The sequence below is a fragment of the Engystomops pustulosus genome, chromosome 5 (assembly GCF_040894005.1).
Source record: "Engystomops pustulosus chromosome 5, aEngPut4.maternal, whole genome shotgun sequence".
NCBI lineage: Eukaryota > Metazoa > Chordata > Amphibia > Anura > Leptodactylidae > Engystomops > Engystomops pustulosus.
This window is the reverse complement of record NC_092415.1, coordinates 157,101,627-157,129,202: the sequence shown is the minus strand read 5'-3', so window position 1 is coordinate 157,129,202 and position 27,576 is coordinate 157,101,627. Positions and strand designations below refer to the sequence as shown.

Below are 27,576 nucleotides of genomic sequence, written 5' to 3'. Positions count from 1 at the left end.
ACAGATTACTATAATAAACCGGAAAATTGTCTCAATGTGATCACTGTGAGGGGCACAGTACCTAAAGTGCAACCAATCAGACATTCATTAACTTAACAAAAGATATACCCAAGAACGCCCTATTAGAAAGAATAATGATTTCTTAATCTTTTTACTGGCCACAGTTTCCAGGAGTAAGCCACATAAACCCTTCTTAAGAGATGGGACCTACACAACATGGATGTGCACTCATGCTACCATTATAGATATATCCAACATTCTGTTACAGAAGTAGAACACACTACTGTGGATACCACTTAGAAATAAAGTGATTTGTATTTTTCTTGTTGCAGTCAGCATATGCCATGCAGTGAATGCCATGCCATGTGAATGCCATGCAGTGGTGAGAAGTTATACCTTGCGTGTAGTTGAGCTTTAATTAGTTCTGTAAACACTGTATATAGCTATAAGCTATACATAGGAACAAATTATATTCGTATATTATAATTTCCTGCATGTTATTGCAGCTGTCTTTCAGTCATCCTTTGCATGCACATCTTTTCACACTTGTACATTGACTACCAATAGGCCCATACTGGTTACTTCCAGTATAGGTGAACCAAAGAAAATGCAGGCCTATAAACCTGCATTAATAAAAATGGGGCTGTTCCCCTCCCTCTTCTCTGCTTGCTTATCTATAGTTTAACGTTTATGTTCCCAAATACGGCTTAAAGGGAACCTGTCACCAGGGACCTAATTTTCACTAAAGACAGGTTGCAGAAGCCCCTTACAGCTGCATAGAACATATGCCTTTCTGCTTTCTAAAAGCATTTGCTTTACAATATCATTGTGTTATAACTTACCTTGCACCCTGACAGAATCCTCTGTTTAGTCCTAGGGGTTTGGCTTGTTTTTTTAAAATCCATCCAAACCAATGTGACTTGTCTGTGCTGCAGACTTCTAAAGCTCTCAGCCCCCAATTTTGTGCTGTCCTCACAGATGTCAGGTCACCAGGCTGTGAGCCCTTTGAAGGAGCAGGAGGGAGGAGCTGTACCGGAGCACAAAAGTGGGGGCCAAGAGCTGAGCAGTCTGCAGAACAGACGAGTCACGTGGTCAAGCCCAAGCCCTGGGACTACACAGGGGCAGTTGAGGGGTTAAACTGCCCAGGGAGGAACAAACTCCCTGCCAGGCAGACTCTGCAGAGAACTGGCTGTATGGAACCTAATTGGGATGATCTATAGTGGCAACCAGATGAAGGACATCTCGTCAGAATTTCTGATGGTAGACTACCAAAACTTGCTTAGCCATTGCATTTTCTTCTATGAAGAACAGTTTTCTTTACTTCAAGAACACAAGCATCTCTTTGCTAATGAGCCAGAGGCGCTCTGACCTCGTCCCATCATCCGACCTGACACACTAAGTAGAGGATATGCATCATTATATACATATTCTGCTGCAAATTGTACAGTATATATTGTATATGTGCTGTAGATATGTTGTACGTTTGTATATGGCACTGTATGTGTATGCTCTATATGTGTGTGCATGAGTGTATAAATGAGTGATTGTAACTCGCATGTGTGAAATAACTAGTATAGAAATAACTATATATTTTAAGTGGGAAGGGGGGCCCATTCAGAAGTCTTATATAGGGCACTGCCTCTCCTAGCTACACCCCTGGTGAGTATTTGTAGGTTTTTGTCGTTTCAAATGTTTGATTTCCTTTAACAGTAGCTTGGTTGTGCAGATTAGAAAACGACAAAGAAGGAACAGTCAGGTTGTAATGAATTATTAGAATACTTTTGTTAATTTTCAATTTTTGGCCGCACAATGTAATCGTGCCCAGGGCCGGTTTTAGACAGTGGGGCCCTAGGCCCCACAATAAAACTATTTTATGACCAGTCACAGTCCGTAAGAGGCTTCTTTAGCATGTTAAAACAATCTGTAACATGGGAGAATTTGATAGGAGATGGATGGTGGGCAGCACTGTGGCTCAGTGGTTAGTATTACAGTTTTGCAGCACTGGGGTCCTGGGTTCCCAGGTCAACATCTGCAAAGAGTTTGTGTGGGTTTCCTTAGGGTACTCCGGTTTCCTCCCACACTCCAAAACATACTGGTAGGTTGATTAAATTGTGGGCCCCGTTTGGCGAGCTCTGTGCAGCACTGCATAATATGTGTGTGCTATATAAATAAAGGAATTATTATAGTAGAAGATAAATATGAAAAATGATAGAAATATCTAGATGCAGAACTATAAAGAATATTTTATATATACAGCAGATGAGAGTGAGTGATTAATAAATAGAGAAAAAGCGAGATATATAAACGGTCAGATTATAGGAAATGGATAACTAGACAGATGATAGATGATAAGCCTCTTCGCCCGGAAATTCACCCAAGGGGGTATTAACCCTTTCACTGACAGGCATTTCTGAATATTTTGTTGCATTATTGGCAATAGCAATTTTCACAATTTTGACGTTTACAAATAAAACCGAAATTACAGCAAAAAGAATTAAAGTAAACTGCAACAAACCACATATTTTCTGAAAGCGGACACTTGCCCCATTTTCCAAATTACATTAAAGAGTTTATAGACCTAGGCGCCTTCATGTAATTTTAATTCAAACTGAAACGCCTTATAAAAAATACTTAAAATTGACTTTGATGGCAAACACTGTGCTCCAAACAGAAAATATTTAGCTTCACGTCACCTAAATGTAATAAATTGACATGCATAGTGTTCAGATACCTCATATTGATATGTTCACAGGAATAAATCATCATAATATCACTAAAACTGAAATAACTAAATATATACTTCATGTAACTTTGTGACAAACTCAAATAAGAGCATTGAAAATACCTTGATAATATACGTTTTTACATAAAACTGACATCGAAGTGGAGGTTTACGCACAATAGGGATTTAAAAATAACAAAGTGAGCAGACCACAATACTCAACATCAACTCAACATCAAGAATTTACACTCCCAAAAAAACGCAAAAACAAAAACCATGACATATTTGGTTGCTATCCACAAATGATTTTAAAAATAGATAACACACAAAATAAAAAGCTCTTATTCTGTCAAAATCAGTTTTTTTTTCCAGGAATCACCATGTAAACAAGAATAACTCATTAATTCATACACACCACCACCTTCATGCAACTTTGCAGCAAACGGCAATAAAATGCAAAAATTGCATGAAAATTCTAAATTTCCTCTGAAATGTGTACAAATCCAGAATACTTACATAAAGAAAATATACTTTCCTAAAACATAAAGATGTGAGCAGATCATACGTACACCACACGTGTATATTCATCAAAATATGCAGCAAAGGGAACGTTAAATCCAAAGGGGACACAAAACAATTTTTGCTGAAAATTGCACTGGGCTTCACACAGATATATCATTGAATGCTCCCTTACACAATGGTAACCCAAATAATAACTATATATCCATAAACCCCTCTGAGAGAACACCATAACATAGGTGTAAATAACGGAGGATGGTGTGAAATAAACTTTATTCCGGATCATGTGTGTATTTTTGGTGTTACATATAACTTTATGGCCACCTTCTGGGTCACGGTGTTAATGTGTAGCCACATTAGGCAAAGAGGATCGAATGTTCATCATATCACTCAATTTTCACAATAAAAAACAATCACAAATTTAAGTTCCTATAAAAGAGACGACTCTCCTCTTTCATGGGGAGATTGTAAGTCGGGAAATGGAGAAATTAACTGTTAAATTGCCATAGTTATTCTTTATATACAAAAAGTGCACCTGAAATCCTCACTTTAAATGTGAATATCTCCAGATCTATGGCACCTAGAAACACAATTCTAGATTCATTTGAAAGAATAGATTCTCATCTTTCAGTGCCGTCCATGATCGTACCCTAATTATCACCACTGTGCCATAAAAGTATAGTAAATTGTTGCATGTTAGACTCTGTCATTCAAGTTTCCTCATTTCAGGATCCTGTGGGGGTCATGTATCTTAAAGGACATCTACCACCAGGATGAAGGATTGAAAACCAAGAACACTAATATACTGGTGTGTGAGCTCTGGCAAAATCTGCTCTTCTTTTACCTTCTGATTGAAATAAAAAAAAATAAAATAAAATCCATATGATAGAAAGATAATGTAGACACATGTAACCCTGTAAGTGCCAAGATTGTTGATTCCTTCTCCTCTTTCTGAGTCAATCTATAGCTTTGTCGAAGATTGTTGTAAAAGGAACCTGTTATCAGGAGCCCTTTTCCTTGCTCACCCATGTCCCCATAGAGAATAGTATGCGCATTACCAAAGTGTTTTTATAATAAAACTGTCTTTTTCCGATAAAAAGAAAAGTTAGATGAAAGTTTACCTTTCTTTCTGCAGAGCAGTGGCCAGTGAGTAGCGGTTTCTCCCCAATCTTAGGAAACCGCTCCATCATGCATCCATTTCAGTTTTTAAAAAAAGTCGTATTCCTCCAATTTGAAACTTTCATCATTGGAAAAAGACAGTTTTATTATAAAAGCACTTTGGCAATGTGCTCACTATTCTCTATGGGGACATGGTGAGCCAGAAAAATGGCTCATGATGACCAGTTCCCTTTAAATTTACATGGCCTGTGCATGCGTAGAATATTGCACAAGCAAAAAAATATCTATAAACCATCCTCTAAGAACAAATTAGAGTTGGAGATGTTTATACCCTTTGACCATGGTTCTACCCTACCTGCGTAATAGGTCAAGACAAAACTAATAAAGCTGAACAGCTATTTATAATACAAGATTACAAAAATCTATAGAAATGTAAACTGTATTTTAGGTGGGTGGACACCATGTGCCATGAGTTATACCAACATTAAGGGGTGATGCAGGAGAACTTTGTAACTTTGAGGATATTTTGCCTGTGGTTTAATTTTTTTTGGAGCACAATACAAACTGTACTAGAAGTACAGAACATTATTATAATCACGGGATAGTGATGGAAGGGAAAACATTTTAATATAAAAAATTATTTAAAATGGAAAAAAAAATAGTTGTAGTAATGACTTAAATCATTTGTTAAATTTATAATATTAATAACAATCAGCTCTGGAAGCTTTCAATAAGACAGTAATTCTAAGTATAAATATCATTTCAAGGTAATTAGGTTTTTTATTCCCGTTTATATTCCCTCCTGGACGTGATATCGGTGGAAAACTGACGGGGTATCCTTGTAGTGTTCTCCTGGGTAGGCAGTTAGTTTATTGTATACGCTGCAATTATTGTTTGTTAATGGCCTTCCAGGTGCAGGGATTATTGTAAGTGTTACTGGCTGTTATGAATGTGTCCTCAGGAGTATAACACGGCATACGGAGTCTATGTGTGAGCATTCAATTTATAAAGGCAATAAACTGAATGGTGGAAACACTGGGTATTAAATAGAATTTGCAAGTATTGTGAGAAAGTTAAAGCACCACAACAGTAGACAACATGTAAAAGAAATGATGATAAATATAATAATTTTGGTTCTTTTTGCCATGGCCTTGGTGTTCTTTCTTCTAGAATAGAATGAAATATTTGATAACTTTTTTTTTCTTGTGATTTAAAAGCTTGATTTTTGCAGGATGAGTTTTACTTTATGGGGGGGGGGGGTGTGGAAATAAACAATGCTACTGTTGCCTTTGTTATAAGTTTTGCACTTGTGACCAGGGGCCATTTTGAACATGTTAAGTTTTATTGTGGCTGCAGAATTCTAGCGTTACACATAGGTAATGTATTTTTTTACTAGTATTGCTAAATATAAAAATGTTAACTGTTCTAACAGCTACAACTTTTAGAGTGGTTGTCCAGTTGCAGCAAATGCATGTTATTGGAAGTATAATGAAAAGGTATACAACTTTCTAATCTACCTTCTGTATTGATTTCCAGTTGTATTCAAGATCTTTGCTTGCTGTCATTCTGTCGGAAGATTAAATGTTTACTTCAACTAGATAGACATCTGCCGTTCATGAGCTGGCACACAGGTTCACTGCTTGTTGCGTCACAGATGGTAATCACAGCTGTGTGATATAACAAGCGGTGCACCTGTGTGACATCACATGATCATAGATCCACTGGACGTAAACCATGAAGCTTCCAATAGAATGACAGCTAGCAGAGATCTAGGAAAATCTGGGGAATTTATACAGATAATACAAAATGTGTAAAGTTTCGTTATACAAGCAATAACATCAATTTCTTGTATGATGACAACCCCTTTCATTTTCTGTATATTAGATGTGGGCTTGTTTTTGTGGAATGACATTTGATATCTTTTTTTTTTTTTGCTAATATTACAATTTTGAGGTACGCTCTTCTACAAGAAAAAATGACAGATTTGGCAAACAAAACCAATTTTGGTTGAAAACTTTTTATTTCATTAACTTTATTTTTTCTACAAATGTATCCCCCGATGTTTGTTGGGAAGGGGGAATGACAAAAGATGGAGATGGCTACCCCTGACATGTGATGGTTTATTTTCAACACTCCATTGAATAAGTTAAAGCAGGCTCCAAGCAGTATGGATGCCACTTTGCAGTTGCCTGTATGCCATTATGTGTGAGCAGGGTTAAAGATTAACTTCACTTCTGTATTGAAGGTTTTTTAAGTGCCTAATGTTTAAAATTGCAATCTGTGAGCGAAGTACCTGTTGGTATCTGCTGGCATCGGTGTCACTTCGATAGCCTTATACCGGCACTTCAACTACAGACTATTCAGAATAAGCCTAAGGAGGAATTCCAATGTAACCCCTCCCTGAGGATCTTTGGTGCCTGAATGTACAGGTCAATTTTTGCAGTTTTTTTTTTAAAGGACTATACATTTGGAAAAGCTTTACATATCCTAACAATTACATTACATATACTTTTTTATTTTACGACATGTTGGAATAAAATTAATTGCATGGGGGTTTTTTTTCTTCATAAAATTAGCAGCCCCTGCCTGCTTAGGCAAGAGTTGACAGGTGAAATGTTAATAACCAATAATATTCCATTTGCCATTGTAAGGGAAGCTGGTTGGAGGGTTCTGCCACCTGACTAGGGGAATATAAAAACCCCTGGTGGGCAGGAGCGCAGGTTCAGACCTCATGGTAAGAGTGAGAGACTCCATATGGGAGCACATGTCCGTTCCAGTAAGCGGGTCAAGACACACTACCAAGAAGCAGAGGTATCTCTGGCCACTGCCCGACACCCTTAGGGCAAGTCAGGAGATTAAGCCCCAGAGTAGAGGTTCACCATCCGGACTCGGCTCAATCTCTTTACCAGCCCAGCCTGAAGTTACTACCAGGCATCAAGCAATCCTTTCTGTGGACCAGCTATCCGCTACCAGCTTTACAGCCTGTTAAATCTGCTGCTACTGTGACGACAGTTGCTTGCAGTTTGGAGTTGACTAGTGAACTGTGAGTTGATTTGCCTCCGAGTAATCCCTGGATCAGACTGCTTCACCATCACGGGCTCAGGAGTTTGCCCCAGGGAAAAACCTCCATCATCCTCTCCCTCTACTTTTCTTACACACACCACCTGTTGGGGACCTTCCAGGCTATAAGACTGTCCTCCAATCCCAATAGTAAGCACTGTGACCATAAGCCAGCCGCTCCGGTATTCTGAGCCTTGGCTGTCTACAGCCATGGAAGAAGACTAGGCCCAGTTGGGGGATGTTGCGCTTGTGCAATGTGCCATGAACCCTCTGTATGAACTTTTATGCAGTCTTATTGAACTCTTTATGGTACATTTGGATATTGATACATCTACATCCTGGAGAGTGTTCTTTTCATGGTTGGCTGTTGTGAAAGGGTTTCTCCACCACAAATAATTCTACGATCGTTCACCACTGTTGTCTTCCGTGGGTGCACAGGCCTTTTTGCATTGATGAGTTCACCGGAGCATTATTCTTTCTTGGGATGTACCAACTTGTAGAGTTTACCACTTGTAATATTGTAGCAATTTTTTGAATGGGTTTTTTCTGTTTCTTCACAGCAAAATCTTCCAAATAAAAACACCACACCTCAAATCAACTCAGGCCTTTTATCTGCTTAGCATGCGGTGCTCTGCAATTTCCGTCAGCTCCATAGAGATTAATGGACCAGAACAGTCATGCGCGGCTGTCTTGCCCCATCAGTCTGAGGAGCGGCGAGCAGTCTGTCGGACCCTTTGTTTTCACAATCTGTGGGGGTCTCAACACCAAGGCCCCCACTGATCAGCAAGTTGGGCCCTATCCCGTGCATAGGGCCCAACTTCACTTCATGGGAAAACCCTTTAAGGAGTTGACTCCTAAACCCTTCATCCAATTTCAGGCCTCTTCACACAAATGTTTGATTTCTCCAGTCCTGTATTTTAGTGCTGTATTTCGTCTGTGCTGTATTTCATCTGTATGTCACTGTATGAGTATAAACTACGGTGGGCTGATAAATGATGGCTGGCTAACAGAATGCACCTCCCACTGGTTCTGGTCTCGCTGGATACGCATGTAAATACGGCATACAGAACTGTATGCAGCACATGCAACATGTATTTTGATCATTGCCATTGTAATGAATATGGTCGTATGCTACATGTAAATATCATATGTTTCATACACTTGTGTGCCGTAATGTAGCTATCCTCAATGAAAGCTGAAAGTCTGGACTTTATATAACAGACGTGAACATAAAGTATAACTTTAATATGTTTTGGTAAACAAGTAAAAAAAAAACTATTTGGGTGAGTGTCCAAATATCTGAGGGCATAGAAAATCTTGTTCAAAGTGTGATATTAGCAATCTGCAAGCAAGGGTAAATACAGGCGATCCCCTACTTAAGAACACGCGACTTACATACGACCCCTAGTTACAAACGGACCTCTGGATATTGGTAATTTATTGTACTTTAGTCCTAGGCTACAATAATCAGCTGTAACAGTTATCACAGGTGTCTGTAATGAAGCTTTAGTGTTAATATTGATTCTTATGACAACCCAACATTTCTAAAATCCAATTGTCACAGAGACCAAAAAAGTTCTGGCTGGGATTACAATAATAAAATATACAGTTCTGACTTACATTCAACTTAAGAACAAACCTACAGACCCTATCTTGTATGTAACCCGGGGACTGCCTGTATTTATAATAAATACAAATATATGGCATATATTATATATTGACTGGCATGTCAGGTCTCCCGCGTGCTCCACAATCTGAGGAGATCCTTCTCAATAACTTGAGTGCTCTCTTAGAAATATAAAAAATGTTTTTTATTTCATTTGGCTTTTGTGAAACTTGTAAATCCGATTCCATGACTATTTTTTGCATGTTACTTGTTCACTGGGGGAGTTTATTGCATCCTTTGAGCTACTATAGAAAGACTTGTATTTTGCAAAGGTCAGTTATTGATTTGTGATTTTTTTTTTTGAGGATCTGTTAGTCATGCTAAATTACTATATTATTTGACAGTTTTCATACAAATTTGATTCCATCACCTATTATATTTAAGAAGGTGTGTGTGTGATAATATGCAGTATGACTTAATTTTTAATAATAGCCTTTAAGTGAACACATTCCTGGAGAATTGTCTCAAAACATTTGCATTTCAATTCATTCTGCAATGATCTCATCATAACAGCAAGTTCTATTAAAATAGTTTTTTCCATATTTGTTAGTGTTAGTTAATATGATCTGTTTGCTCCCCCTAGTGATGAAACATGTGAGTTCACTTTTTACATTTCAGCTTATTATATTCTCATGTCCTACTACAGCCTTCTCTTACGGACTTTGGCATTTTGTGGTGTCAAAAAGAAAAGTTATTTTAAACTTCTCATAAAGTTCTCATAAAGATGAAATATGTTTTAAAAAGCATGAATCTTTTTCTATTATTGTTTATGGTCTTCAATTTTATTGTAAAGAATATATATACATATTTTCCCCACAGCTAGTATACATGTTGGGGTGTGTGTGTGTGTGTGTGTGTTGACATGTATAAAAACGCTGTTTCCATAGGGTTGCTATAATGAGTAATAATTAGCCCAATATTAGACCTGTCATACTTGCACCATGTACAAATGTTAAGTGGGGACTCGCTTCAACCTTAAAATTAACTTTCTACTAAGACTATTAGATTACATGTCAGTGATTGAAATAATGTAAAGAACGATGAGGGGGTTGAAACATACTTGAAGCATTTTGTTTTTTTTTTTGTTTTTTTATTCCTCAATTGCATCTCTAGCACTCTGGTCTGTGAGGTCCCATTTATCATATTTAGTAATGGTTTGTGCCCTAATGACAGTTACAAGCTGAGCAAAAGCCACCACTTAGACACCATGTGATCAAAAAATTGATCAGTTATGGTCTTGCAAATTCCACAAACTGCCGGGAACATAATAAGTTGCAGTGTTTGTGCAACGGCTTCAAAAAGTCCAATATTTTGCGCAAAAACCACAGATTTACTGTTTAAGGGACAGTTCACATGTCCAGTAGGTCTACCATTGCCTTTATTGATTTTTCAACTGTTCTGTCTATTCAACCTAACTTTGTTTTAGCTCAAAATTATTAGTAAATAACTAAAGACTTAAAGGAAATCTACCACTAAAGTTAAGCTAAATAAGACTACAGATACTCACCTATAATCCTTTATACCATGATGCCGCCGCTTGTCGTCTTTAAGCTTGACATGCCAGGTTCGCCTGAGAATTTTTTTTAAAAGGAGCAGCTTCGGGTTGTTAATTATTCACACCTCTCCCATGCTGGAGAGGGAGGTGATATCACTTGGGAGGTGTGAATAATTAATAGCCGAGGGCACCGGAAATCGCGTTACCGTACACATAACTGCTTTTTTATAATTCTTTCTTTTCAGGCAATCCCGGAATGTCTTAAAGGTGTAATCCTTTAAATTCTCTAATGCATTGTTAACAAAAAATACAGGATTTAAAAGATCTAATTCCAACCTGTCTCCATCAGCTCTGGTGTTAACGATTTTGGTTATCCCTGATCCGACCGTAAATCATGACACTGGTCGGATTCTTCTCACAAATAGTTTCTCTTAGACAGGAGCACTTCCTGCCAGCAAGCAGCAGTGTGCACACTTGCTCTACAAGCTACAGACAGATGAGGTCTTTATCCAAGGGAAGGGATGCATCGCTGAGCTGACTGTGTGTGTTGTTGGGGAGATGGCTAAGCTGGAGTCGGTGTTTTATATCCATCTCATGACTCTGATCTGTCTTGCCTCTTTCTATGTGTAAGATACTAGTAGAGTGTTCAGAAACTAAATAAAAGTGTAGATAAACCCTGTACCGTGATAAACTAAGCACTTTGTCAGCTCAAAGCATCTCATAGCACAGAAGAATCATGTAGTTTCTTAGAGCAAAAACGGAATAAAATTCTAAAGTAAAGGGGTTAAAAATTCTTTATTGTGTAAACATCACAAGGGGATTAAAATTTGAGAACTTTCTTTGATGGAAAATGCTTTTGAAGAAGACCAGTGCCAGGATGGATGAAGGGGAGTATATGTAGCCCACTGTAGCCTTATTTAGCCCAACTTTAATAATAGATTTCCTTAGTAGATGTGAATTGGCCCAAAAAAATAAATACAAAATCAAGCCCAATCCCCCTCACCCACTCTAAAAATCCTGTTTATTTGCTGCCTCGCTTGGTGCAGGGAGAACCATGCCAGATTTCTATCCCACTCACTAGCTACAAGGGCTCCTTAATAGCATATACATTAATTGGACATTGATATAAATGTGTATAATAAATGGTAGTGTGTGTTTTTGTTTTAAAATAATAAAAGATCTCTGTTTTTACCATAAAAGGGAACTCTTCCTTTATAAAATGTCTTGGAAATGAATAGCACAAAGTGTGTTCATGTATGATTTTATATAAAATTATAGATTTCCTTGAATCTTTAAGTTGAAAAGCATGGCTTTATAAAGAAATAAATTTCCGGAACAACCTTGTATTTTGTTTTATTTCTTTTGTTGCTGCAAATTCATAGGAACAAAATGCTTCAAAATTGTTTTCATTGTAGAATGTTGACATATGTTAATCTTGCTTTTTCATGGCTTCTAGATACTTTGGATTCCTCTCACATTCCAAAAACATTCTTCATTTAATTAGTTTCTTGGGAAGTTGAACCAAGCATCTGTTTGCCTTCATATTTGCAATATTGAAAACTGGACTGTAAGCATCGCTGTTTGCAAAGGACAACATTCTGTGTAAAGTTTAGTGGAGTAAAGTATTTTATCGTACATAGAGCCAGCACTGAAAGAGCTTGTAAAATTGCAGAAATCTTGGATGGGGTGTGGGTGCAAAACATGCCATGGTACCTGACAGACTCTATCAGCCAGAGAGCTTTCAACTGTCTGTCAACCATTGATCACTTGGCACACCCAGGCCATTGGCCTCTTACATTTCTCAACCATAAAAAAGTTTGACTTTGTTGCCATCACTCAATCTATTTTTGTAGTTCTCTGTAGCAGGTCTGCTCAGTTTCCTTAACTGGCACAAATTTAGGGTTTTATTTTCAATCATTAAAGACTTTAAAACTTTAAACCAGTAGGAGAATCCTTTACAGAAGCAAGAGCCATTTTACTAACCTGATGAAGAGGGTGGTATGCCCTTGAAACACATAATTTGCAATTTCCAAAAATTAAGAGTATTATATACACAATGAGTGATCATCACTTTTTCAATGTGAGCAGCGCAGTGGATAACCCCATTATTTAACACATTTTTGCTATTTCTTATATCATTAAAATAAGGCATTTTTTGTTATCCAAGGCCGCCTTCCTTCTAAAAATAAACTTTAAATTATGCTAATATAATTTTAAGTTTCAGTGCGGTCTTAAAATGACGGACTGGCTGTTATAAGGAGCAGAGCATGTCTCCCCTCCCCTTGCTCTCTCCCTCCTCTACCTGTATAATTTGGAAATGTGGTATAGGAACTAACCGAATGGCACACTCAGAATGTGTTATAGTATTATCTTTATTGTGATATCAGACTGGGAAAAAAAATTATGTATTATTGCTGGTGATGATATATTTTCCCAGTCTCATATGACAATAAAAGTATTACTATACAGGCAGTTCCCGGGTTACGTACGAGCAGGGCCAGATTAAAGGAGGGGCTCCCGGGGCTCTAGCCCCGAGGCCGCCACCACTTTCACTTTTTAAGGGACCCCCACCAGTTTCCGACAGTCCGCGACTCAGCTCAGTGGAGTCGCGGACTGTCTCTGTGTGCAATGCGTAGCACCCGTGGCCGCCCGCATCGCACATAGGTGTCTAGGATATCAGCTGTGTCAGTGAGACTTGGCTGCCATCACTTGGGGGAGTTCCCAGATGCACTGTTTTGGCGGCAGCAGGTTGTGATAGGATGCCAGAGGAGAGTGATTACGTCATGCTGTCGGCGTCCGATCACTGAATGCAGCTGCCAAAACAGTGCATCTGCGATCTCCCCTAGCGATGGCAGTTGTGTCTTCAGTGGCCAGCGGCTGCCTGAAGAGCGAGGAAAAGCCTGCAGCATTGTGGACTCGCTGGAAAGGGAGGTACATATGAATTTTATTATTGTGTGGCCATTTTCTACAGTATACTGGCAGCTAAATTCTACAGGGGTCTCTGGTTCTGTATACTACAGGGGGCTGGTGTCTGTATACTACAGGGGGCTGGCAGGCTATATACTTCCAAAAACCAGTTTGCGCCCCAGGGCCCCCACCACTTTTAATCCAGCCCTGCGTACGAGATAACTGTTACAGCTGATCATTGAAGCCTAGGGCTAAAGTGCAGTAAATTACCAATATCCAGAGGTCGGTTTGTAACTAGGGGTCGTCTGTAAGTCGGGTGTTCTTAAGTAGGGGACAGTCTGTACAACACATTTGGAGTGCGCCATTCTGTTAGTTCCTGTACCCCATTTCTGATTTAAGTCCTGTCCAGTGTGGTAACTGAACATAGACTATTATTACCCTAAAGGCGGCAGCGGAAGCTACATTTTGATGCTTTGAAGTGTTTTGCCTAATTATAGCACAACTAAAATGGTGAGCATATTTTCTCCTCTTTTTCACATTTACAAATCTTTTACGGTATTACCCTGATAGCTCTTCCCCTGGCCTCCTTCTCTGTCTGCCACTATATGCCTGTGTAATTAAGCAGCAGCAGGAAGTGCAGGGGGAGGGGGCATTACCAAAGCGCCGACAGCTAGAACTTCATAGGCTGTAATATCACAGTGGGAGGGGGAGAAATGCTTTTTTTTAACTGGTTAGCGACAGCCCGCCGTGTATTCAGGGTGGCGGCCGGGTCCCGCTGCATGGAGAGGGCTCACGGGCTGAGCCCTCTCCATAGCCGGTAAGTCTTTGCTGCATATTGCTGCTAGCACCGATCGCGGGTGTTATAACAGCCTCAAAAAGACGGTGGCGCATGGGCGCCGCCATCTTGCCTAGGATAGTCTCTCCCCGTGACGTCATCGGGGAGCGGCGATCCATCTCCATGGTAGCCTCGGGTCTTCCGAAGACCCAAGGCTATTTCGTTTTAACCCCTTCATTACAATGTGCTGATAGCACATTGAAATGAATGAGGAGAAAAATCCCCATATACTGCCATACTGTAGAACGGCAGTATATGAGAGGATCGATCAGACAACCTAGGGTTAAATTGCCCTAGGGAGTCTGAAAAAATAGTAAAAAATAAAAATTAAAAAAGTTGTAAAAAAAAATTTATAATAAAAAAAACCTAAAAATTCAAATCGCCTCCCCCTTTCCCTAGAACTGACATAAATATAAATAAATAGTAAAAATCATAAACACATTGGGTATCAATACGTTCGAAAATGCCCGGTCTATCAAAATATATTAACGGTTTTTCAATGCATTTAACCCCGTAACGGAAAATCACGCCCAAAGCCAAAAATGGCACTTTTTTGCCATTTTGAAAAATATAAAAAAAATCTATAAAAAGTGATCAAAAGGTCGTACAGTCCTAAAAATTATATAATTGAAAATATTATCAAATGTCGCAAAAATGACACCACCCACAGCTCCATACAATAAAGTATAAAAATGTTATTAGTGCCAGAAGATGGCAAAATAAAAAAAAAAAAAATTGTACAGGAGGTTTTAGAAGTGTGTGTGTATGTATGTGTATATGTATGTATGAAAACATTATAAAACCTATACAAATTTAGTATCCCCGTAATCGTACCAACCCAAAGAATAAAGTAGACATGTCATTTGGGGGCGTTCAGTGAAAGCCGTAATATCTAAGCCTACAAGAAAATGTCGCAAATGCGTTTTTTCCCCATTTTCACTGCCTTTGCAGTTTTTTCCCTGCTTCCCAGTATATGGTATGAAATATTCAATACCATCACTATGAAGTGCAATTTGTTACGCAGAAAACAAGCCGTCACACAGCTCTTTATGTGTAAAAATAAAAAAGTTATAGATTTTTGAAGGTGGGGAGTGAAAAATGGAAATGGAAAAAAACAGGAAAAAGCCCGGTCCTAAACCGGTTAATTTAATGTACCTGTCTGTCATACTCAGGACAATTATGTTAGTGCTGATCTTTTCCTCTTTCACAAAGATACGCTCAACTAAAATCAGAAAATTGCCTAAAACTTTTTACTTTCTGCTTTTCTTTTAGGTGTTTGGATTAGTGGTCTGGGCTATAATAGCAGGCTCTGAATATTTCAATTACCCCTCCTTTGGCTGGGTGATGTTCGTAGCTGTATTTTACTGGGTCCTCACTTCATTCCTTTTCATTATTTATGTTACAAGAGCACATACCAGAATCCACAAAGTGCCATGGCCATTAGTTGTAAGTATATTGATGTAATATTTGTTGTTTCCTATGCATTATTAGTTGACTTGTTATGTGATTTCTTGGTCCTGTGTAGCGTTTCCAAATGTCTTAAACGTGCCCTGCTTACTGGAAGAACGGAAGCCCCGGTACCTAGAGATGGGTCTTCATCTGAGCCCCCTGCCTGCATGTGCCTCCAGTATTATTGCCAAATCTAAGCCATTAAAAGATTTTGATAAGGATTTTTTTTTATTTCTGCAATGTTTAATTTTAAAATTTATCACAGAAGCCAAAGGTACCATGTACAATGTTTTGCATGATTTTTTAAAATGGAAAATAATCATTACTCATGAGTTTGTATCACAAAAGGGCGCATTATGCGCCATATTCTGCTATAGTCTGCGCCAGCTATAGCAAATGTGCAAGGCCGCTACATTCCCGATCCACTCCATACTTTGTTGCGGTCCACATGGCGCAAGGGTGGCAAAAGGGATAAAAAGTCAGTTCAAGGCCGTACAAGCCATGAGAAATTTATTGACTAGCACCCCATATTGCTGAGTTTTGTTCAGTCTAATGGTGGTTGAGCAGATAATTGGCAAACACACAGGCTGAGATTCATATAGTAAACTCGGAACAGTGTGACTGCTTTTAGTATCAAAGCTAGTACACAGAACAGTTAACCTCATTTCCCGTGGTGGTGATTTGGAGCTTTAAATTTTTATAGAACAATTAAATCTAAGAATATGCACATCATTGCATTTTTTATTCTTTAATCTTGTATGTACTTAAAGGGGTTGTCCACCTAATTGAAATGGTTTGTGTAGGCAAACATTATACAATTTTTTCCAATGTACTTTCTGTATCAGTTCCTCAGTTTTCTAGACCGCTGCTTGCTGTCATGTTATAGAAATCTTCTGTGTTCACTTCCAGTGGATAAAAATCTGACCATGGTCACACAGGTGCTCAAAGAAAATGGCCATTATAAGAATCTTTAAATATTACCATGCAGTGCTAACATAGCAGCAGATGGCAAGATTGTTGTTTCAAAAAATATGTGTCCAAAAAAATTAAATTATATTTGTATGTTTTAATTTATGAACTTTTTTTCTGCGGTGTTGTTCATATAGATTAACATAGATTAACTCTAAATGTGTACATTAAATAAAACTAAAAATTGTACACCAAAAACAGACCAATAGATGCATTACTCTAACTTTTTTGGAGTTGGAAACCCTTATAAGCCGAGCCAATTTTGTGGAAACTATACAAATGGCTATCTGGCGCCACCTATTGGCAGCTACTGGCTGAATAGACTTTTTTTTTTTGTTTTTGGTGAAGAATTTGTTTGTTGCTTATCAGAACACTATTGACCATGGCAACCATCTACACAGTAGATCTTACCTTTTTTTATTAAGACATAGTTGCATATTCTGATTCATGTATCTTTTTATAACTTATATAATCAAGTATATGGTATGGTTAAGAATACAGCGTTACAACAGTCTATAGTTGTAAAACATTTAGCTTTGTTATACAAAGAAGGCATTTAGCTTTCTTTGTAAAACATCAAATAAAAATGTGATTTTCTAATATGCAGTAAAACAATACATATTTCTCAGATAAAAATGAATTTGCTGTGATTCTTTAGTCCATTCAATCATTTAATCCATTATTTTAAATATTTCACTCTAAGGTCTCCCCACCCACTCAAAAAAACTAAATTTATATGGAAGTGAGATGTGGGTCATTCATTTAGGAGAAATGTGAACTTTAAAGCTGAATTTCTTCTAAATGAAACGTTTTTAGGATAGCAATGAGTGTGTGGTGTCCTTGTATAGGTTCTCTGTAGGGTATTCTGCAGAGATGCTCAACATGTTTTGATATTTAATTTATTTATGCCTTCTAGGGATGTGATACTGCCTGCATGATATTAAGGGGTACAAATTGTAGCATTATGGCAGCATCTGACTGGTTAAACCTCAGCCAGAGATTTGGGGACCCCTGACTAGAAAATTTAATGTATATGAAACCAGAACCAAGCTTACTAAAGGACCAGAGTCTACTTTAAACTGCAATGTAGTAGAATAATGTCTCCATGTAGGTCACCCATAATATGTTGTATATTTTCCTTATACAAACCATATAATTTTCACTGTTATATATGTAAGGCTATTATGGGATCTGAGCTGTAGAGATTGTGCTCTTCCTAATGGTCTAGAGCAGTGGTGGCGAACCTATGGCACGGGTGCCAGAGGTGGCACTCAGAGCCCTCTCTATGGGCACTCTTGCCATCAATCCACCGCAGAGTTCGCCAGGCAGCACTCAAGGCCTCTTGCAGTCCAAGGCAGCCCAGGACCCTAGAAGGAAGCTGCAATGATAACCAAAGCTTTTTCTTCTTCTCTCTACTGTATTGGTGTCCTCAGGTCCCTATACAATTTAAACATGTGACACAGCAGGGAGTAATAAGTTACTGTTCAAATTGTCGCATCTGCACTTTGCGAAAAATATGTGGGTTTTGGATGTTGTTGGGGCACTCTGCGTCTAAAAGGTTTGCCATCACTGGTCTAGAGATTTTAGGTGATCCGTGCATAAAAAAAGTAATATGACCAAGCTACATGCACAGAAACGATAGCATAACTACATTTATTAAATGGGTACAGTAGAAAATGAGTGTTTGTCTTCTCTATTTTTGCAAGGGACTGGGTGGAGTTTAGCATGGGAGGGTGTGGCCAGTCTAGTAACTTTGTCCATATTTATAGCGGAAACGGAAGCAGGTTATTACTTCAATATAGCCTGGGAGGGAAGGAAAGACGCACTACTTGTGTTTCTAATTTCAGTCTTGATGAATTCCCCTTTTATATATGCACCAAAATCCTATCCAGTACAACATTACTATGCCATTGTCCTAAAAATTGCTTCCCTAATTCTGAACAGACTACTAGCAGTGCCCTACTTGGAGGTTGCATTTCATATTGTGCTTTGCTTTGGGAGAAGCAGTTGATGTAGTTGTAGTTATCACTACAGGTCTGGCATTCATCAGAATACCATTAAAATGCATTTGAAGCCTTTTTTTTTTCTCTTCAGAAATTGATTGTCCAGGGGATAATAGTAAACTTTGTAATATACTTCATTAAAGGGAACCTGTCATCAGGAGCTTTTTTTTTTTCCTCTCTCCCCAGCACTCTATCTTTTGCCCTTTGTACAGCCCAGCAGCACATCTCGCTACTAACGCGCACCCCTCCACCTATGGAGCTGATCATATTCTCTACACCCAGGTCCTAGCATGGGCATGGTGTGTGTAAGAAACCAGCTGAAGGGAGAGATTAGATATATTTTATACAAATGTATTTTTTTTTTTTTTTAGTAGACCTGAAGCATTCACTACTCATCCGACTTTTCTTTCTATTACAGTGTCTGTGCTTTAATGGAAGTGCATTTGTATTTTACCTCATTGCTGCTATAGTGGATGCAACGTCAATCCCCAAAGAACTTCGCTGGCATCACAACTACAACAGTTGGACGGCATCGGCGGTAGGTATTTGCACCAGTTTTTGGGCAAAAAATGTAACACATTAAATATAAAGTGAAACCATTTGTGTACACACTTACTTTGGTTGAGCAGCTGTAGATAAACCCAGATCTATCCTCCTCAAGGCACAATTTTATTAGGCATCTTAAATTCCTGTTTTCCTGCAGTCCACAATAGGGACCACAACAAAAACATTTCTAAAGCGTTTTTCTCATTGCGGACTCAAAGTGGCGTCCAGGGGTAGATTATTCAGTCTTTTGTATTGCACTAGATAGACTAGTCTTTTACTGTACCAGATCATTATTCAACATTAGACCGTTCTGGTAACAGCCAAAGACAGTCCAGGTTAACTGTACACTTTTTTTTTTCATAAATCTTTTCCAAGGTGTTTAACCTATTTAATGACTTACAAATACATATGATTTCAGGACAGCAGTTTTTTGGGGGGATGTTGTAGTACTGAATATTTGCCTATCTATCAGGAAGTGGTTATTTCTTCTATTTCCCAATTTTTAACTACAGGGGAATTTGAAACACACAAGTTGTGTTAGAATGCATGCTAACCATTTTTCTGTGAATGAGTTTGCCTGAGCCACAAACTCTCAGAAATACACTGCAGTATTTTTTTTTTTGTCATCAGCAAGCCGATGACACACGGTGAGAAAACGGACTATGGACCGGTCTTTTACAGCTCCCTCCGGGGGCATGTAGCCTTGGTAAACATTGGTCTCTGGCCTGCAATTTCTGTTGGCAGTTTACAATGGACTGACAACCTAATTCTACCATGAAAAGCAGCATCTAGTATAGTCTTATAGGCAAAACAATAAATGGAGGTTTTTTTTTTTTTTTTTTTTTTTTTAAACAGCTTTATTGTGAGTTTCCAGATACAATGCATGACATTTATGTAAACCATTAGACTTTACATCACATTTTTGTTTTTGCATCTTATCAACAATAGCTCTTATTATATTTATCAGACATTGTTTACTCACATTTACAAGTGTAATAATCCTATATGGTAACTAGATTTATTTGTTAGGCGCCAAACTCGCACCCCTTTAACTTTTAATTGAAAACATTAATAACAAACATCAAACCTAGTACATTCCTCTTCGATTATTGTCACATCTATGTTTTGAGTGCTTTCCTTATTTTTCTTTTAGGTCATATTAGTTTGTTGCCTTGTACTTTTACATAACCCTAAGTATCCCCAGCGTGCCTTTTAGCTCTTCTGTTAAGTACCATTGGGTGTATTGGAAATGTGTCATTATATCTTTAATTTCTTCTCCTGTAAGGTATTTTTCAATAAATACTCTCCATTTCCGAAAGAATGTTTTTGTTTTTATTTCGCCCCTTCTGGTTGCTTCCTGTCTGTCTATATGTAGGTAGCTCACTACTTGTTGGTTGAGTTCGCTCAGTGTTGGAAGCGTGTTCTCTAGCCAGTGGTTTAGTAATGCTCTCTTCGCTGTTAGGAGAGTAATATGTGTGATAGGTCTAAAGTACAGTGTGGATTCTTCTTCCTGTTCTTCTGAAGTGGGTGAATGAAAAAGCATAGATATTGGTGTGAGTGGGACAAGATCCCCGTACGTGTCTTGTAAGAATGCCTGCAACTGTTTCCAGTATTCCTGTACTTTGGGGCATGACCATATAGAATGGTATAAATCTGCTCCTGGTAGAGAACATTTAGGGCAATTTGTGATTCTGTCAGGTCGCGTTGGGTTCAAGGGGAAGTTAAATGCATATATTGCCGAATGCATAAGCTTAAAATGTGTTTCTCTCCACCTTTCGCTTATTACCCATCTTCTCAGTCGAGTCCATCCCTGTAGCAGTCTTGCAGTAGTGTCCGGTATTCTCAGGTTCTTTTCCCAGTATGTGAAGGATGTCTGTGGATACGATGTCTCCCCCTTACGTCTTATGATCTGATAAAGTTCCGATATTGATTTCTTAAAGTCTCTGTCTTGAAATATACAGTCAAAAGTGTTGTCCATCAGTTCGCTAGCCAGATTTGTTAGTCTGTTTCCCACAAAAGATTTTAGTTGTAAGTATTGGAATTCCTGTCTGGGGGGTAAGTCATATTTTTGCGTCAATTCTTCCAAAGTCTGAAGTCTCGGTTCCGTGTCATGCATCACTTGTCTCAATGTACTTATCCCTTGCCTCTTCCATGTTTCAAATAGTTTGCTGGAGACACCTGCCTGAAATTCCGGGTGCTGCCACAAGGGCATATGTTTTGATATCAAATGAGAGAGTGCGAATTTTTTTCTCACCTTTTTCCATGACATGGCGGTGTCGCGTAGCAACACCGACTGTTTTACCCTTGTGGGCATTTTTGCAAAGGCCGTATGGAGTATAGCCGTCAAGCTATATGGGCCTAGTACTGCCGCCTCTAGCCTTGTGTTAGAGAAGTGCTCGGTCTGTAGCACCCAATCTCTTATATGTCTGCTGAGACACGCTAGGTTATAGTCTCTAATGTCTGGAAAGTTAAGTCCTCCTCCACTTTTATCTAGGGACAGTTTGGCCAGAGATATGCGCGCCCTTTTACCCTGCCATATAAATTTTACAAATGCTTTGTGTAATTTCGCTATGTCACAGCTTTTTAGCATCAATGGGAGTGTCTGTAGCGGGTATAATAATTTTGAAAAGCTCATCATTTTTATGAGTTGAATACGACCCATTAGGTTTAGGGGAAGACTTTCCCATCTCTCTAACTCATTAATTATTTTCCTTATCAAGGGATCATAATTGAGCGTGTAAAGGGATGCTGGTGTCTTTCCTATTTTTATTCCCAGGTATTTAATACTATTCGGGGCTATTTTTACTGCCGCTGCTTGCGTTCTTGTTATGTCCATTTGGGACATGTGATCTAAGCTCAATAGTTCACATTTGGTTGGATTGATTTTAAAACCCGATACCACTCCAAATTCTTCTATTAGCCGAAATACTGTTGGCACTGTTTTAGCGGGGTCTGTGAGGAACACTAATATGTCATCAGCAAACAGTGCTGTTTTAATGCCGCTTGTCCCTATTCTAATGCCCAATCCTGTATCTGGATCCAGAAGCTTTCTTGCTAAGGGCTCTAAAGCCAAGTTAAATAGCAATGGGGATAGCGGGCATCCCTGGCGCGTTCCCCTTGCCAGCTTAAATGGGGGGGACCGGAAACCGGGGGTATATATAGCTGCTTGAGGGTCTTGATATAACGTTTTTATGAATTGTCTAAATGCACCTTTGAAGCCAAATCTGTCTAGCACCTGGTTCAGCCATCGCCAACGTACTTTGTCAAAAGCTTTTTCGGCGTCAAGGGCTAAAAGCGCCCTTGCCCCCTTTGTAGATGTACTAAGTTTTGCCTCATCTAGGACCGCTAAGACCCTTCTCAAGTTTGTGACTGCTGCCCTACCTTTTATGAATCCTACCTGTGATTGTTCAATAAGCGATGGCATAATGTGGGAAAGGCGGTTAGCCAACAGTTTCGCTATTAGTTTCAAATCCTGATTTATCAGGGATATTGGCCTGTAAGATTCAGGCATGAGCAAATCCCTTTCAGGCTTTGGAAGTACTTTTATAAACGCCACATTTGCTTGCGGCATCAATGATCCGCCCTTCAGAATGTCATTATAATATTTTGCCAATGAAGGTGATATCTGAGTTCTTAGGGCTTTGTAGAACTCTGCCGGATAACCGTCTGGTCCCGGCATTTTATGGTAATTCAAGTCTTTTATGGTTGCGTTCACTTCCTCATCTGTAATCTCTGCGTTTAGCATGTCTAGCTGTTCCTGGGCTACTGTTGGAAGGTTAATCGCATTTAGATATTCCATCGCTTTGTCATCTGTATTCGGATCTGAGTCAGAATAAAGCGCCTCATAGAAAGTCTGAAACACCCTGACAATGGCTGAAGGGTCTGTATGCACCGTTCCCGAATGATCTTGTATACGATATATGTGTGCTGTTTTCCTCTGTCCTTTTGCCAAGTTTGCTAAAAGTCGCCCTGATTTGTTTCCAAATTTAAACAATTCAGCTTCAAAAAGACCTCTATGAAATTGTTCTCTCTGCTCTAAGGCCCCGTCATGAACTTTTCTGGCTGCCTTCCAGGTCTCTAAATTTTGTTCAGTTGGTCGTTTTAGGTAAGCTGTATAGGCTACTTGTAGCTCCTGACTAGCAATCTTATATTTTTCCCTTGCCTTTTTTTTCAGTCTCCCCACATACGCCATAATTTTCCCTCTAATTGCCATTTTAGCTGCGTCCCAGTAGAGTGCCGGTGAGGTTTGTGAGGTTGAGCACTCAAACTCATACTCAGTCCACCATCCTTTTAGTTGTTGAACAAACTGATCATCCTTGATCAAATACGTTGGGAAACGCCAAACATAATCATCTCCTTTCATGTGATTTTCCGCTATTGTCATGGTTATTGGAGAATGATCCGATATTATTAATTGTTCAATATCTGTTTCCACTATTTTATGGAGTAGCGGCTCACTCACTAATATATAATCTATGCGCGACCACGTGTGATGCACCTCGGAGTGAAATGTATATTCCCTTCCATCAGGGTGCAGGTGTCTCCATGCATCTATCAAGTTATGATCCGTTGTTGTCATGTGTAAGTCCGTAACTGTCTCAGTCCCTACCTGTGTAAGTGTGGTTGACCGGTCTAGGTGTTGTTGGATGACTTGGTTGAAGTCTCCTGCTACTATTTTACATGGGCACGCATCTTTCGCCAGCAGGCCTCCTAATTTCTTGAAAAAGGTCGCTGGTCGTGGTTCGGCGCATATACATTGTATAGGCTCACGTCTCCCGTGGGGGTGTCTAGATTGACTTGCATTATTCGTCCTTCCTCATCAGATATATGAGAAAGAACTTTAATTCTTGCGTTCTTGTTAATCAACAAGAGGACTCCTCCTCTTCTATTAGAGTTTGCCACTCCCAAGGCAACGGCCACCCAGTATTTTTGCATAAGACTCACATCTTTTTGCTCTAGGTGCGATTCTTGTATCAGAGCTATGTCCGCTTTCAGCTTTTTTAGATGCCATCAGGACCAGCGACCTTTTTTGTGGGGTACGTAGTCCCCTTACGTTCCATGAAACTAACTTAATGATTTGCTACCTAGGTTATGCTCTAAAGGTAGTACCGCATGTTACACTCATCTTTACCTTAAACCTTGTGTATCTACCTGAGGAATGCACCATATAAACTCTTAACATAACATTTTTCATTAGAAATAACTTTAGAAATAACAAAATGACATTTAAATCCTTATGTTTCACACAACTTGCAATATGAGGGAAAAATCTCATTATTGACTTCCTCTTCTTCCAACATGTGCGGAGTCTACAGCACACCGCCCTATTTTCACTTATATGTTTACATTTTGCCAAAATATTCGGGTATTTTCAATGGGAGGTTTTATCTTATTCGTACCCTATTGACAAACAGCAGTCTAAACACTTCACATGGGTTTACTCACTGTGATAACTATAATCTGCAAGAGTTTCAAAAAATAAAATTTTCCATTTTGTTTCCATCTTAGTTGCGTTTCGATTTAGAGAAATGTCCATCTCCATGTCCCTGTTTGTGACTGGAACTGTTCGGCTCTGCATTCACTGCTCTTCTATTTTGGGTTAGTGTCTCTCCTGATTCTCTCCAGGCTTGTAATTCGCTGATCGTCTCCTCTGCCTCCTTTGGATCCTCAAAGGTGCGAGTAGAGCCATCCGGATGTGTAACTTTTAGCAATGCCGGGTAGATGAGCTGGAATCTCCATTTACGCTTGAACAGTTCCGTGCATAGGCCACTGAATGCTCGCCTTTTTCTGGTCAGCTCTGCAGAATAGTCAGAAAATATCAATATCTTGCTCCCTTCTATTTCGATCTGTTCTTTTCTCCTTCTATACGCCCTCAATATTTGTTCCTTATCTGCGTAGCTTAAATATTTCGCAATGGCTTGCCTGGGGCGTTCACCCATCCCTGATGGCTGTGTAGATGGGGAGCGCGCTGGTCTCGGCGGGCCTATTCTGTGCGCTCTTTCCACTGGGAAATTTTCCTCTATGCCCAGCAGTCTTGGTAACGTGTCAGAGAACACTTTATTCAATGCAAGTCCCGTTATGGTCTCCGGCAGACCTACTAAGCGTAGATTGCTGCGCCTGGACCTATTTTCTAGGTCATCTAGCTTTTCAGACATTTTTCTATTATCAGCAGCAAGCAGCTTTACTCTTGCCATTACTCCTGCTGTATCATCTTCCACTGAAGAGATCCGTTGCTCCGCCTCTTCTATCCTGTTTGCATTGGTTTTTACATCATTTTGCAAGGTTTTCAGAGACTCTGCTATTGTGGATGATATAGCCTCTTGTAGTGTGGGGCCCATTCTACGCACCACTTCTTTTGCCAGTTTCTTGTAGTTTATGTGCGGCTGCTGGCTGGATGTGGTGCTGGCGTCCGACTCACCCCCTTCCTCCTCTGTCTGCTCCCAACGCAGCTCCGCTGTTCGGCGCGTCAGCGCCATTTTGGCCATGCGGCTTTCTCTCACACCTCCATCCCCGCTTTGTTTATGGCGTTGCTATGCTGCCACCGCCTTTCGTATTCTGCCCTGCGGCTTACCGGGTCAGCGAGCCTTCCTCTCCGGCTCTGGTTTTGCGTGTGAGCGGCGGGGTGATCACTTGCGGGCTATGTGCTGCGGAGCTCCGCTATCCCCTGTCCTCACATGCTGGAGCCGGAACCGGAAGTCCTCATAAATGGAGGTTTGTAAACATTTATCATTAATTATCATTATCTACTATTCAATGGCAGAAAATTCAATCCATTTTCATTTTTCACTCCCCACTTTCAAAATTTTTTTCTTTTCACACGTAAAGAGCTCTGTGATGGCTTTTTTTCTGTGTAACAAATTGCACTTGATAGTGACTGTATTTAATATTCTATGCCATGCAGTGGGAAGCAGGGAAAAAATCCAAATGCAATGAAAATGAAGAAACGCATTTGCGCCATTTTCTTGTGGGCTTGGATTTTACAGCTTTCACTGTGCTCCACTAATGAGATGTCTACTTTATTCTTAGGGTCAGTGGGATCATGGGGATAACACATTTTGTATTGGTTTTATGTTTTCATACATTTACAAAAATTAAAACCTCCTGTAAGAATTTTTGGGGAGATTTTGCCATCTTCTCGCGCTAATAACTTTTTTATACTTTGGTGTATGGAGCTTTGGGTGGTGTCATTTTTTGTGACTTTTGATAACATTTTCAATTCTAGCATTTTTCGGACTGTACGACCTTTTGATCACTTTTTATTGAATATTTTTTCAAAATGGCAAAAAAGTACCATTTTCAACTTCGGGGGCCACTTTTGGATGTTGCAATACCTAATGTGTTTATGATTTTTACTGTTTATTTATATCAGTTCTAGGGTAAGGGGAGTGACTTTGAATTTTTAGGGGTTTTTTAATTATAATTTTTTCATTACTTTTTTTTTTTTTTTTTTTAGTAAAAGTAAAAATAAAATTTAAACTATTTTTCAGACCCCCTAGGTTACTTTAACCCCGATTGTCTGATTGATCCTACCATATACTGCCATACTGCAGTGGGATTTTCCTCCTCATTCATTACAATATGCAAATCGTAGGGATCGCGATCGTCCCCCAGTACGATCGTGGGTTTTACTGGTAAGTCTTTTCTGCAATAAGCAGCAAAGACTTACCGCCTATGGAGAGGGCTCAGCCTGTGAGCCCTCTCCATGCACCCACGTCGTAAAGGAGTTAAAAAGGGTTTCTAAGGCATAAACGGCATGATTGACTTTAGATTTTAATGAACATCTACAACTAGGATCAAGGATTGTAAACCAAGTACACTTGCATGCTGGCGTGTGCCCCCTCTGGGAGGATCCACACTTTTTTTTCAAATCTTACAGGACTCGGCCTTTTTTGGTTTTGATTTGTTTTTTTACTCCCCTCATTCCAGAAGTGATAACTTTACTTTTACGTTTAGAGATGTATGAGGGCTTGTTATCTGCGGTACTAATTTCCATATTTGCAATGTTCTGGAAAGCTGGAATAAAACTCCTAGTGTGGTAGGATCGACAATAAACACATTTGCAGCATTTTCTTGTGGGCTCTGTTTTTACGGCTTTTGTTCTGTTTTCCAAAATGACACTTCCACCCTTTTACAATTCCTTGTGACTGAAACTTTATATACCTTGGATATCTTTGGAGTGTCGAGTGCCAAGGATTTCAGGGTTAGGGAGCCAGCAAAACAGATATTAGGCAATTGTCTAAATACTTCATAGTAGTGTTTGGCATGACTAGATTTGTAAATTCATCC

At 39.2% G+C, this 27,576-nt stretch overlaps 1 protein-coding gene and 1 long non-coding RNA gene across 2 annotated transcripts in view; one reads left to right on the top strand and one right to left on the bottom strand.

Annotated features, from left to right (window-relative positions):
- The window catches only part of LOC140133413 (uncharacterized), a 33,174-nt gene extending 27,196 nt beyond the window's left edge, over window positions 1–5,978 (bottom strand). The window contains exon 1 of the long non-coding RNA XR_011855887.1: window positions 5,878–5,978. This is a non-coding gene — a long non-coding RNA (uncharacterized lncRNA). The remainder of the gene's footprint in view (window positions 1–5,877) is intronic.
- CMTM8 (CKLF like MARVEL transmembrane domain containing 8) overlaps window positions 1–27,576 on the top strand; it is a 40,218-nt gene that overhangs the window by 10,813 nt on the left and 1,829 nt on the right. Inside the window, exons 3-4 of the mRNA XM_072153568.1 lie at window positions 15,596–15,769; window positions 19,163–19,282. Of these exons, the coding sequence (XP_072009669.1) occupies window positions 15,596–15,769; window positions 19,163–19,282 (294 nt within the window). The remainder of the gene's footprint in view (window positions 1–15,595; window positions 15,770–19,162; window positions 19,283–27,576) is intronic.